Source organism: Lepidochelys olivacea (assembly GCF_965140295.1).
Source record: "Lepidochelys olivacea isolate rLepOli2 genome assembly, chromosome: 6".
NCBI lineage: Eukaryota > Metazoa > Chordata > Testudines > Cheloniidae > Lepidochelys > Lepidochelys olivacea.
The window spans coordinates 96069678-96083428 of NC_140416.1; the positions used below are offsets into that span (position 1 = coordinate 96069678).

At 40.4% G+C, this 13751-nt stretch overlaps 1 protein-coding gene across 1 annotated transcript in view; it reads right to left on the minus strand.

Moving 5' to 3' along the window:
- The window catches only part of EML5 (EMAP like 5), a 288831-nt gene that overhangs the window by 211305 nt on the left and 63775 nt on the right, over window positions 1-13751 (minus strand). The window contains exon 5 of the mRNA XM_084632418.1: window positions 9175-9360. Coding sequence (XP_084488544.1) covers window positions 9175-9360 — 186 coding nt within the window. The remainder of the gene's footprint in view (window positions 1-9174; window positions 9361-13751) is intronic.

Consider the following 13751-nt stretch of genomic DNA (forward strand, 5'->3'; position numbering starts at 1 on the left):
GCATATATATTTTTGGTTGCGATTGTCCTCTGTTTGCCATGTTAAATCATCTTCTTTCATATGGCAACAGTGGAACAGTGAAAGAAACAGCGTGACCACAGTTGGATCTTAAGGTCTCTTATCCAGACGAGAGCACAAGGGGTAGCTATGTGAATGGCTGTGACGCCTCCAGCATGAATATAGATTGGGCAATCATCCATGATGTGTCCGACAGCTTGTACCACGCCACAGTTGCAGTTCAGCGATTTCCTCACTTTCTATCCATGGAGTTAGTATGCTCATCTTTCATGTTAGATGTGGATATGGTTTAGAGCTATCCGTATGCACTGTGGGAAGGAGAAGCCTGGCACTTCCACAGTTGGGTCATCAATTAGATTTTGTTTGGTATGTCGGTAGCCACCTAGACTTCAGACCATCTTCTGCAAATGTCCTTATCTTCCACAAAGAGGGCTGTGGCACAAGACCAGAAGGGTTTTCTTGATTTTAGCTGGTGGTGAGGGTGGTGCTCCAGATCATGGGGGACCGGTAGTGTGATATTTGCTATGATCTTCCTTAACTGTCACAGCCTCTCGGAGATTTGCTGGCACAACGTTAGCCAGTACCAATAGCCAAGGAACTGGTATTGATATGAGGGTGCCACTAATTATGCAAAGAGCTTTGTTAATTTCAGTATCCACTAAAATGGTGTGTGGACTTCTACTCCAAAACTGGTGCACACTGTTCCACTATGGAATGGACTATGGCTAGTGTCCATGTTCAGAGTGTGCAGGTGTCGCTTCCCCAAGATGTTCCTGAAATCTTCTGTATGATGTTGACCCTGGTCTTTGTTTTCCTTTTGGATGGTTCAAGGTGGAGATGGAAGCTGAGCATGCGGTCCAGCGTTATCACCGGTACCTTGAATTATGACCATGTATCAATGATGACCCACAGAAATTGATGTTTAATGTCTTCTTGGCCTGGGTATTATTCATATGAAAAGCTGAGACCCCTGCTTTTGAGGCATTTGGCTTTAACCAACATGCCCTGAAATAGGTTTTTACTGTTCGTAGGTCCTGTTCTAGAACCTTTTCTGAGGTTTCAAATGAGGAAGTCTGAGAAGCCAGCGCCATGTCATCCAAGTACATGAACTTGTGGGAGGATGTTGGTGGAATAATTGCTGATAGATAGTTGAAAAGTGCTAGAACTAAAACGGACCCTTGCAGGAGTCAGTTGTTCTGTCTTTGCAGGCTGCTGATAGCATCACCAAGATACACCGTGAATCTGAGATTGTTCAGCATTTCAATGATGAGCCTAATTCTAGGGCAACAGAACATGGCTATTGCAAGCTTCATTAGAAGTCCTTTCTGCCATACTGTATCGTATGTGGAATTAAGATTGATGAATACTGTTGCTGTTTTAAGTTGCCATTTGTAGCCAGCTTCTCTATAGCTGGTCAACACAATGACTTGGTTACTACAGTTTCTGCCTATTATGAAACCAGCTTGTTCTTTGGGGGACCAGTTCCTCCATTAATGGCTTCATTCTGCAAAGCAGAAGCTGCTCCAATAGCTTATAGCAGCCACTAAGAAGCACTATAGGTCAATAACTTTTTGCATTAGCTGCTTCTTTTCCTGGTTTGAGAACAGCTATAATTTTTGCTCCTTTCCATTCTTTTGCTATTCTCCCTGAGGAGTGGATGTTGGTAGAGAGAGCAGCTAGCCATTTTCTCATTATTTGGCCCAAATGCTTTAGGACCACAGGGAATACGCCATCAAGACCTGTTGCTTTTCCAGTCTTTATTTGAGTGAGGCCACTGTCCACCTCCTCCACTAAATTGGGCACAGAAAATTGGGAAAATGTTTGGCATCAATTGAGGGCATTATAGAGTTCTTTACTGACTTTATGGTGCTTTTGTCAATTGAGTTGGCAATTAGTTGCCACGCTATGGCATCTGGGCTCACCTGCGGAGATTTATAGATTGCAGGCGTCACTCCACCAAGGGCATGGAGGAGATACTAGACCTTTCAACTTGACTTTGTGAGGTCAAGGGCCTCCAAAGTGTCGCACTATCTTTGCATTCTTGACGAGTCCAAAGAATAGAACAAAGCTTTTGCTGTATCTGGTTGTCCATTTGCCGTATACTGCCAAAGGAGTTCTTCACTCTAGTGTCCAGCAGGGAGTGAAAGCCTTTCTGTATCCCCTGGGAATACTGACTTTGACAGCTGTTATAAGGCTAACCAAGTGATGATAATTGGCAGGGGTCAGAGGGATCCACATCACAGATTTCTCTATTATACTGCTTTCCGACAGTTCCACACTGAGGCTTCAGGATGGAGCAAAATAGTGGGATTTGGAGACTGACCTATATCACAATGGGTCTGTGTAGTCTGTTGGGACAGTCATCAAGACTGGAACCACAAAGTACATGTGTACTTATTTCCTTTGATTTCACATGTGTAGAGTCTCTGATGACAAAGTTACCATTATCATCCTGCGACAAAGAAAAGGTCAGGCATATAGCATAGGGGGGAGGGATGATAACCAGTTTCCACAGTATGCATCCGATGAAGTGAGCTGTAGCTCACGAAAGCTTATGCTCAAAAAAATTGGTTAGTCTCTAACGTGCCACAAGTACTCCTTTTCTTTTTGCAAATACAGACTAACACGGCTGTTACTCTGAAACCTGCTACAGGAGTAAGTACAACTAATGTAAAATTGGTGACAGAAATTCTTGAAAAAGGCCTCTTAGCCAGAAAATCCCCTTCTAAAAACAGCCCCTTCTAAGTCAAACCAGATGCCAACCCTTCACTGCATATAATGCAGTTAAACATTGAGGGTTTATCCAGCGCAAAATGCGACTACCTCACAAAGATCCTACAATCAGATGAAATTGACATCTTTGCGCTGCAGGAAACACACATCGAGCGAGAAAGCCACCAGAGAGATCAATGGATACATCCTTGTCTCAGCAGTCAACCCATGTCAAAGATGACTTGAAGAACACTACTCAGGTCCTCCCAAACATGTCCCTTAATTCCATCATCATCAAGGTCAGAGACTTGACTGTAGTGAATGTCTGTAAACTCCCATTAATGAACTGGCCTTCTACAGTGTGGCCACCTGCAAGCCACCCCGCCATCTATGTTGGCAACTTCAATAGCCACCACAGTTTGTAGGGTTATGACTCCAACGATTTCACAGAAGAAAAATTGTCATCATGGGCAGTAACAAAAGACTTTTGCCTGCTCTATCACACTAAGAAGCGTGGCACATTTAGGTAAGCATTCTGGTAAAAATGCCATATTAAATGTAATCAGCTTGTGATCACTGTTCCCTGAGCAACCACCAGCTTCTAGTATAATGATTAATTCATTTTATCCATCATACAAAATCCAAAATAGAATTATCTCATGTAGGGTGCAATACCTTTTGTTAGAAAATCCATCACCCATATTTTTAGAAGCTAATTATGTTTTACCATTGGCTGCATTAAACCTCCATAATATGTTTCCCAAATGGAAGTCCTCACCCATAACATCACAAGTTTACTTTCTATACATTAAAGGTAGGTGTTGGAGTAATTGATCCTGTTCTCTGGTTTGAATTGGTGGTTGTAACATGCACCGCTAGTACCCCCCTGCTGGGCTTTATAGTTAGCGCTTTGCTTCACATGCATTCAAGATCTGCATTTCTGAGTTAGCAGTAATTCTAAAAGAAGGTAATGGATCTTTAATGTCAGATGCCACCCAATTCCACCCTCCCCTTTTTCCTATTCTATCCTTCCTGAACATGTTCTAACCAGTGATTTTAACATTCCAGTCATGCAAATCGTTCCACCAAGTTTCAGTAACGCCAACTATATTTAATTTCTTTTCATCAGTGAGACTTTTCAATTCTTCTTGCACGTTACCCAGACTGCAGGTATTGATATATTAAATGGAAAAAAACTTAGTTAATGCAGAGTTAAAGTTGTCTAGTGACAGACAGTTCATGCCCTTCCAAAAATCAAGTTTGGCAAAACCAGGAAATACAAAGTTAACGTAAATGCCCATGCAACCTTAGCTCTGCCCCTGCCTCCCCGGAGCTGGCAAGAGCCACTGGGAATCATCTGCGTATATTCCAGCTGCTTTCAGTGTTTTAGGTGCAGCTGTATTGAACGTTGGAGTCAGTAGATGGGGCAAGTTGGCATAGGTGTGTTTGTGATATGAGGAGACCTGGGGAGTAATTTGAGGAGTGTGTCAGAGCTATGACTGTGATATGAAGAAAACTGGGTCTGAGACTCTCCACGTGTGCAATCAAAGGAAATAGGTACATGTTTACCTTGAGGTTCCAGTCTGCAACATTTAATACAGAATTGTGTAAGTTGTGTCAGTAGCAGGGCATGGGGTCTTCTTGCCATGAGTACTGTCAGTAGAGAGGTAGCTTATAAGAGCTGTCTCTGGATTTAATGACTGGTAGGGAAAAGATGGCATCCTGGGTGCAAGTGTGAAGGGGTTGTAAAAAGTGTGATATTCTGTCAGAGGAGTAGGATCAGTGTTTGAGCATAGTGCAGGTACAAAGAAGTGCCTGTCCATTACACTGAAAGGCAGAGTGCAAGTATCTGCATTATAGATGGTTTGGGGCACCTTGCACAGAAGGCATTTACCTTAACTCGGTATTTCCTGGTTGTCAGAGGTTTGAGTTCTGCTGAACTTGACATTTTGGAAGGTCATGAGGGGTCACCAGGCAACCTTAACTCTGTGTTAACTTAGTTTTTTGCCAATTAATTTCCTATCTTTTCAAAACAGAATAAGAAATGTTTGTTGGTAGAGTTAGTGGCCACTTAGGCACTTTGTTTTCACCTAGGTTTGTAGCTGATATGCTACTGTGGCTAGGTAATCAAAATACCTAGCTTTTATATAGTTAGGCTTGGCAGGATTCTATTTTATAAAAAAAAATCAATAGAAGTCAGTAAACATCTATTTCAGTTGACACACACAAAAAAATGAAAAAAATGAAAAAAATCCACGGGAAACAGTTAGCGTGAGTGCAGCCTCTCCCCTGCACCTGCAGGGATTGGGTGTCATTGGCTCTCTCGCAGGACAAAGTTTTCTGTGGCCCTGCTGCCATGGTCTTGCTCCCTCACTAGCTGGGATTACGAAGGCCCCACGGGACAACACCCTTCCCCGCACCTTGCGCCTGCAAGAACCAGGTGTCACCAGTCCTGTGCCAGCACAGGAAACCCTCTGCAGCCCTGCTGTCACAGGTGTGAGAATGGGGTCATGACAGCAGGCCCGCAGAGGACTACCTTCAGGGCTGCGGGGCCAGTGACACTTGATCCCTGCAGGGGTAAGGTGCAGGGAAGGCTGTGGTCCTGGCAGGGCAGAGCAGAGATCCTTGGGCCAGGACTGTAAGTAGGAGGATTAACCAATCAATATGAATTGTCTAAACCAAAAAAAAAATTCCAAATCTTGATTTTAAAATGGTCAGTGATCCACCATCACCCTTAGTAAATTTTCCCACTGGTTAATTACCCTCACTGACAAAATTTATGCCTTATTTCCTGTCTGAATTTGCCTGACTTCAACTTCCAGCCATTGGATCATGGTGTACCTTTCTTTGCTAAACTGAAGAGCCCACCATTAAATATTTGTTCTCCATATACATACATTAGAAAACATGTGTTGTAGTGATAAGTTAAATAGAGTGAGCTCTTTGAGTCTATCACTACAATGCATGTTTTCTAATGTATGTATATGTACATATAGACTGTAATCAAGTTACCCCTTAACCTTCTCTTTGTTAAGCTAAATAGAGCGAGCTCTTTCAGTCTATCACAATGCACATTTTCTAATCCTTTAACATTCTTGTTGCTCTTCTCTGAACTCTCCAATTTATCAACATAATTCTTGAATTGTGGGCACTAGAACGGGACACAGTATTCCAGCAGTGGTTGCACCAGTGCCAAATAAAGAGGTAAAATAACCTCTTCTCTTCTACTTGAGATTCCCCTATTTATGCATCCCAAGATTGCATCAGCTCTTTTGGCCTCAGCATTACACTAGGAACTAATGTTCAGTTGATTAACCAGCGTGACTCCCAAATCTTTTTCAGAGTTGCTGCTTCCCAAGATAGAATCCCCATCGTGTAAGTATAGCCTACATTTTTTGTTCCTAGATGTATTCATTTACTTCTAGCCATATTAAAAACACATTGTTTGCTTGTGCCCAGTTTACCAAGCAATCCAGATTGCTCTAAATCAGTGACCTGCACTCTATTATTTAGCACTCCCCCAATTTTTGTGTTGTCTGCAAACTTTATCAGTGATGATTTTAGGGTCTTCTTCCACATCACTGACAAAAATGTTAAATAGCACAGAGCCAACAGTGATCCCTGTGGTATCTCACTAGAAACCCACCTGCTTCATGATGATTCCCCACTTACAATTACATTTTGAGTCCTATCGCTTAGGGAGTTTTTAATCCATTTAATATGTCATGTTAATTTTACATCGTTCTAATTTTTTTAATCAATATGTCATGAGGTACCAAGTCAAATGCCGTACAGAAGTCTATTACGACAACCCTATTACCTTTATCAACCAAGCTTGTAGTCTCATAAAAAAAAAAGATATCAAGTTAGTTTGACAGGATCTATTTTAAATAAACTCAAGTTGATTTTACATTAATTACATTACCTTCCTTTAAAAATTTATTAATTCGGAGAGGTGTTAAGTGACCCATCCACTTCAGTGAGATGTTCTCAGCTGAAAGAACACCCGATGGAGATAAATATAGCCTGAAACAATAGCTTTGATACGTGTGAACTGCTCGATTCATGTCAGTGGGTGCACTCATCCCCCAAACCCAGTGCTGCAGAGGCTGTGATATGCATTAAGCATGCCCATTCTCAATTCCTTATCCCAGTGTCAGCAGTGTGTTCTTAGTGCATGCCCCCAAACTCCCCTCCCCTACTCTTCCATCCCAATCACTGTTGTGATAATTTGATCTACAAATTTACCCTAATTGTAAATTCTACTGTTAAAAGTGAGTGTATGTTCATAAGATATCACAATAACCTATAACAACAAATGTTGATGGGAACAGCTACAATAAAATCGGAGTAAATCCAAACAGAAAGGCCTACTGATATAACTCAAGGAAAACATTTAAATCATACTTGGTAAAAACAGAAGATATGGAACTGGAAATTAACCAAAATTGGTGTGTTGTATATTAGGCCTAATTGGTGGACAAATTAATGAGGGGATCGGCTATTTCACCCATCACTCCCTTTTTGGATCTTTAAAGAAAGAGCCTTCAGAGGGAAACCAAGAAGAATAAAAGCTATTGGAGCAAGCTTCACCATCATGACTGCCACCCCTACTGTCTCCTGGGACCAGACCTTTTTTGTCCTGATCCTGAGGGATGGCCTGACCAGACCAGAGTGGAAGCCAGATGACATCATCACTTCTACCACCCTCAGCTGCATCCCAAATACCACTGAAGATGAAACAGGATTGAACTGTAACAGAAGCAGCCATAACAGATCTAGCCAATCTCAACTAACTTCTTCTCTTTACCCGAAAAGGAAAGTTATTACCACTGAACACTGTTAAACAAGGGTTTTTTTCCTTTCAAACCTCTCTCCAACTAAAGGGAAAGGGAACAAGAAATGTAAAGTAAGGCTTTCATTTTAACAACATTTCAAATGCTTTAACCATTTTACCTTTTTACTACCTTTTAATAAAAGGTTTTTAATGGTATTTGCCATAATACTAAGCAGGCTAAGGTCTCTGTATACCAAACCCTGAACCTTGCTTAACACTGTTTAACGTTGGACAGCAACTGGGTTATGTTAACATCTTTGGGCACCTGTATTCCATCTAAATTAATGCAATATCACCCTCTCCTCCCAGCAAACATTTGCTTGTGTAATTTATTTTCTTTTCAATAAACAGTTTAAGTGCCTTCTGATGTATTCAGATGACGTTTTCCCACAATTAAAAAAAACAAAAAAAAACCTTTGACAGAGGGAGACCAGAACAAGATGCCTCCTTTTTTATTTCTGCTCTGGATTGGATTTGAATTCATAGTGCCACGGGTGGTACTCAGAGCCAATAACCATTACATAACATCAGAGTCACAAGATCCTATGATATAGAGGTAGTTTTCCAGATAACCTCTTTCTCGGCATATACTCAGTGTAATTCATCTTGCGCACTGCAAGAGAAGTCTTTAACTAATAATGTTTTAATTTGATTTTCCCCACAGGGCTAGTAGATGCATGTACTCCATTGGGGTAACTCTCAAGCATTTGAGATACTTGCGTGATGACCTCTTCCCCCTAGTTTGATCTCTATCTGTGAGCAAAAATTCACTCCAGAATATGTTAACGTTAAGAAAAGTCTTTTTCCCCACATGGGGCCGTATCTCAGGAACCAATAGCTCCAAATTTGGCTCACTGACCAAATCCCGCACCCACACAAGGGAGAAAATTTGAAAGCATCCCAGTAACTGTACAGATTTTGGCGCACTTATGACAGTCAAGCTATAAACCGAAAGCTGGTCTTCAACTTAACTATTGTAGAGCTGCCGCTCCACTGCAGTAAGAAAATTAAAAGTTTCTTCTCTTCCCATTCTGTGTCTCATTGGATCAGTTTGTTCATAACACACTGAGTTTTAATATTATCTGTAAGGTACACCACTGTCCATAATTAAAATCCACCTTCAAACATAAGGAATTGTTTTAGAAAGTCAACTTGATATACGCCTAATAGTGTGACCAAGTAAATTTCTCTTAGATTAAAAATGTCAGAAAAATTAATGGCTTTATTTGTGAATAGCAGATGAGAAATCTTAAAATGTTGAACCTTGCCTTGTATTGTCACACACACTAGTTACAACACCTGGAGGAAAAAAAGAGACAAAGACAGCTCTGCATGTAGAAATTAAATTCAGGATTATTGAGTTTTTTCTCCACTTGTCTCCTCCACATAAGCATACGGTCTAGAGTGATATGGGAAGGATACAGAAAAATTATGTAAAGGCAAAAAAAACCTCTTCAGATTTAGATTTAAATATTTTGGTTGAAAATAAAAAATAATCTCAACAATAATATTTCAAAAAGCTTCTTTGAGCTATTCATTACACACGAATCAACTTCCAAAGCTGTGCATTGTTCAAACAATCTGAATTATAACATAAATATACTTACAGCATGTGCTCCTTGTATTGTCCGTATGAGATTAATTCCTTTCCATACATATATATCTCCATTAAGTGCACCAGAATGTGTCACTTCATCTCTTGCACAGGCTAGACAGAGTATAGTTTGGAGATCACCAGTCTTGCCAAAAACACCACGCTTTGGTGTCAACGAATTGCCACACAAGCTCCAGAACTGATAGATAAAACATATGGTATAAAAATGGTGTTTATTTTGTCAAAGTCCTGTGAATTTTGCAAACAATGTAATGCAGGGATCGGCAACCTTTGGCATGCAGCCCGCCAGGGTAAGCCCCCTGGTGGGCCGGGCAGGTTTGTTTACCTGCCGCGTCCGCAGGTTTGGCCCATGACAGCTCCCACTGGCCGCGGTTCACCAATCCAGGCCAATGGGGGCTGAGGGAAGCGACGCAGGCCAAGGGATGTGCTGGCTGCCGCGTTCCACAGACCCCTTTGACATAGAGCGGCAAACCGCGGACAGTGGGAGCTGCAATCGGCCGAACCTGCCGACGCGGCAGGTAAACAAACCGGCCTGGCCTGCCAGTGGAATTACCCTAGCGGGCTGCGTGCCAAAGGTTGCCGATCCCTGATGTAGTGCATGCATATCTGAGAGTGAGTGAGAGAGAAATATACTAGAGCCAAGAGACTCAAAGTATTGTATTCTTTTCATTACTCTGGTTCTCCAGAGTGCCACCTGTAGCAATTGTTTTTCAGCTAACCAAAGTGTTTTACTTCCAATAAGCATACTACATTCATATATTTGTGACCTTTTGTGTGAAAGAGTTTCCTGGTATCAGTTTTAAAATAAAGTTCAAATGTCTTTACTGACCAAACTTTCAGTGTTAGGTTCAATATTATTGCTGTTTTTGTAATTATTTAAAAGAGTTGTTTCATAATGAAATTATCTGATTTTTTTCATTATGCAATACAGAAAATATCCTTTGTGCTTTAGTGACATCTTTTCAGACCAACAGTAGAAGTGTGATGTTCAGGAGCTAGAGCTATGATTTGCATGTTTCAGCACAAGCAGGTATATGCAAGATTCATGTTATTCAACATGGAAAATAGGAAGTGCAGTCATTACTTGAACATCTGAAGCCCTCTAAACTGCAAAATTACTCTTTTCTAGGAGGATGTTTCTTTGGCTATGTTAGTTAACATCACAATAGATCTCAACTCAAGTAGTAAGCCAATAAATAATGACGATTTCTTTTACTGAAAAGTGTGAATGAAAGAGAAAGCACACACTACATGTCAGTTAAGAGGAGATTACAGAAAGAAATTTTCAGTTTCTGTGCATTACCACAACTTGATATGTTTGGATTTGTTTGGGAGGGGTGTGAAAGGTGTTTATGTGAATAGGGACAAGTGCTGGGAGAGTTTTAATTTCAAGTTAGATATGTGAAGATTTTTAAATTCAGCCATCGGGCCAATTGGTCTATGCTACAGATTTTTTAAAAATATATATATATATTTTGTAGTAATGCAGACAGAGCTCTGGAAGGGAGCATTTAGATAAATTGAAATAATTTTTAAAAGGACACCTGGAGAACTATCAGTAGAAGTTAGTTGCCCTATGCTTTGGGGGTTTTTTCTGTCTTTAGGGAAAAAACAAGGAAACTGGAGTGCACACATTTTCATTAAAGTGATATTGTATGCAGATCTCTCAGTTCTGAGTTTCACAGGACTGTACCACTTTTTCCCTCAAAGTCCCTTATCCCAGTTGAAGCAGAACATTTCCTATATTTAGTTTGCCATGAGCCCCCCGTTTGAGAGGGTAGCCAAACTGAGTGGCATTGTGATCTGGCATATGGAGTTGCATCGCCACTCAGGTTTGGCCTGGCCATCCCTCTGCCTGTCTATGAAGGGGCAGAAAGGCCAAACCTGAACAGTGCAGTGTCCCTCTTTAGCCATTTGAAATATTAGGAAATATGTTATGATTAAAAATGTGAACACAAAACCCGTCAACCAGCATAACTGTTAAGGGAATATTAGCAATGTTAATACATACAAACTAAGTGTAATGTTGTTAACATTGTTATTTGAACCTTAACTTCCTCTATGGGATGAGTTCCTCAGCTGGACTACATCTTCCATTATACAACACCCACCTCCTTTCCCCTTCTCTTTTTGTGAATCCAGCCCTTTTAAAATGCCTGAAACAAAATATTTTGGGTCAAACTACATGTTTCTTTGACTGAAATAGATTTTAATTGATCTGCCAAAATGTTTCACAATTTTTGGATTTGGACCAAACCAACCTCCTGCTTTTTTTGGAATTACTAGCAAACTGAAAAATAAGTTATTTACCTAGCTCTAGTACTTATTGACCACTCCGTAACCAAAGGTCTTGGCAGGTACTAGGTCTGCAAATACAGTATCCTCAGAGCTGGAGTTCTAGGATATACTATTGGCTCACTCTCTTGCTCTATCCTTCTTTTTCCTGATATGGAATGCAGAGCAGTGGCCATACAGGCTGCCTCACCTTGTATTTTACTGAAAAATCCTGCTTTCTTTTTCTATGCACATAAATATGCAGTAGAGTGCTTAGGAACTGCTGTGCCAATTTTGTAACCCTGTGCTGAATGTCATGTAGCATTTTACTTCATTCACCGCAAACAGGTAACACAAACTGTCTCAAGAGATGATCCATCATTTTCCCTGTAGCTCTTTATACTAATTTAGACTCTTAATCATCGTTTTTCTTGCTCACAACCTGTTAAAAATTCTGAATAAAGGCCATTAGTAGAAGGATTGTAGCAGTTACCTAAAAAAAGATTTTCATATTTCCAGTAGTTATTGAGAAATAACCATACACTGATTATGCAAATCCCTGCACTTGAACTCTGATTGGTTAATTATAGCAGTACAGAGATTCACATACTGTATTACCTGAGAAATAACAGTACAGTCATTGTACAGATCAGGCACCCACAAACAATATGAGAGCAGAGAATAGCATATATGAGGAAAGTAATTCCAAAGAATCTTGTCATTTCAATTGATTTAGGCAATTCCATTTAATAATATAACAATTTGCATTCTCCAGTCAAATACCTAGTCAATATGAAGTCTATCCAGAGATGTAGATCATTATATAATGATTCCTAGCATGAGAAATAATTGTTGATGTTAAAAAGGAACATCATTTTTAAAAAGTCTGACCTCTTGCCTAATCAGGATGCTATTCAAAGTCTTGGGTTAGGATTTTTTATTTAAATAATGAATGACCAAATAGCTGCAGCCTAGTTGTTAAAGATGCTTAGAATATGATTTAATTAAAACGGATTTTGTTAATTATAAGTTGCTAAAGGAAACTATTTTTTTTAAAATAAACAAATAGGTTACTTCAGCAATCTGAGCCATTTTAAATTATACAATTGTTTTTGGCAAAAGACAGGAGGCCTAATTTGCCAGTGTTGCGCTATGTATTGAAGTGGCAGAAAGTTAAGTAGTAATCAAGCTAATGGAAGTTTTTAAACTACATGATAAACAGTATGTTAAATCAAAGTTGTATGCAATCTAGCTGACACACTGAACATTTTTGCCAACAAAGCAAAAATAGTTTAATCCCCACATTCACTCTTTACAAGCAACATAATTTTCCCATCTGTCAATGATAAAAAATATGTTTTTTAAAAAAAGTACTCCCAGAGATCTTTGTAAACAAATAGCTATAAGGAATTTCAATGGCCACTCCTCACTTTTTAGTCTAAATTAGGGATCAAATTGGGGCATATACAGGGATACCCATTTCCCCCAGTCACCCCCCAGCCACCAATTTGTGCTCCAGAATCCCAGCTTTTCTATTTAAAGTTGCTCCCTCAATAAATTTTGAGAAAGAAGGGTCCCTGAAGAGGAGGCAGGGTAGAAGCTTGACAGTGACCATAACTGAATGGAATAATCTCTGGTGACTATAAGACCCACTAGTTCAAAACAATGCCAGTGAATGCTTGGAAGGAGGATGGACAGACAGACAGTTGCTAAAGATGGGTGAGAAGGGTAGTAACCTAGGATCAAGATCAATATGGGTTTTTAAGATGACCACCTCACTTGCTGCTTATTGGTGGACATAGAAGGTATTTGAACAGGAGAAGGATGAGCCCCATTGTGTGAGAAGGGTTTATTCACCTTGTGCAGTAACTGTGGTTCTTTGAGATGTGTCCCCCTATGAGTGCTCCACTGTAGATGTATCCGCATCCTTGCGCCTCAGATTGGAGATTTCAGCTAGCAGTGTCCATTCGGCCTGCACATGTGCTCTCCCTGTCTCATGCCTTGCCTCAAGGCTATCCAGTGCTGCACAAGTTAACCACCCTAAGTGTCTTCTCTATTGCACAGCCTCTTATTAAGAGCTCACAAACAGAAGGGAAGGCTGTGAAGCACCCATAGGGGCACAGATCTCAAAGAGCCACAGCAACTGTGTAAGATGAGTAACCGCTTCTTCTTTGAGTAGTGTCCCTATGGGTGTTCCACTGTAGGTGACTGTACAGCAGGACCCCGATGGAGCTTTGGAGTCAAGTCTAATATTGATGCCAATATAGTGTAGCCAAACATGGCATCTGATGCTGA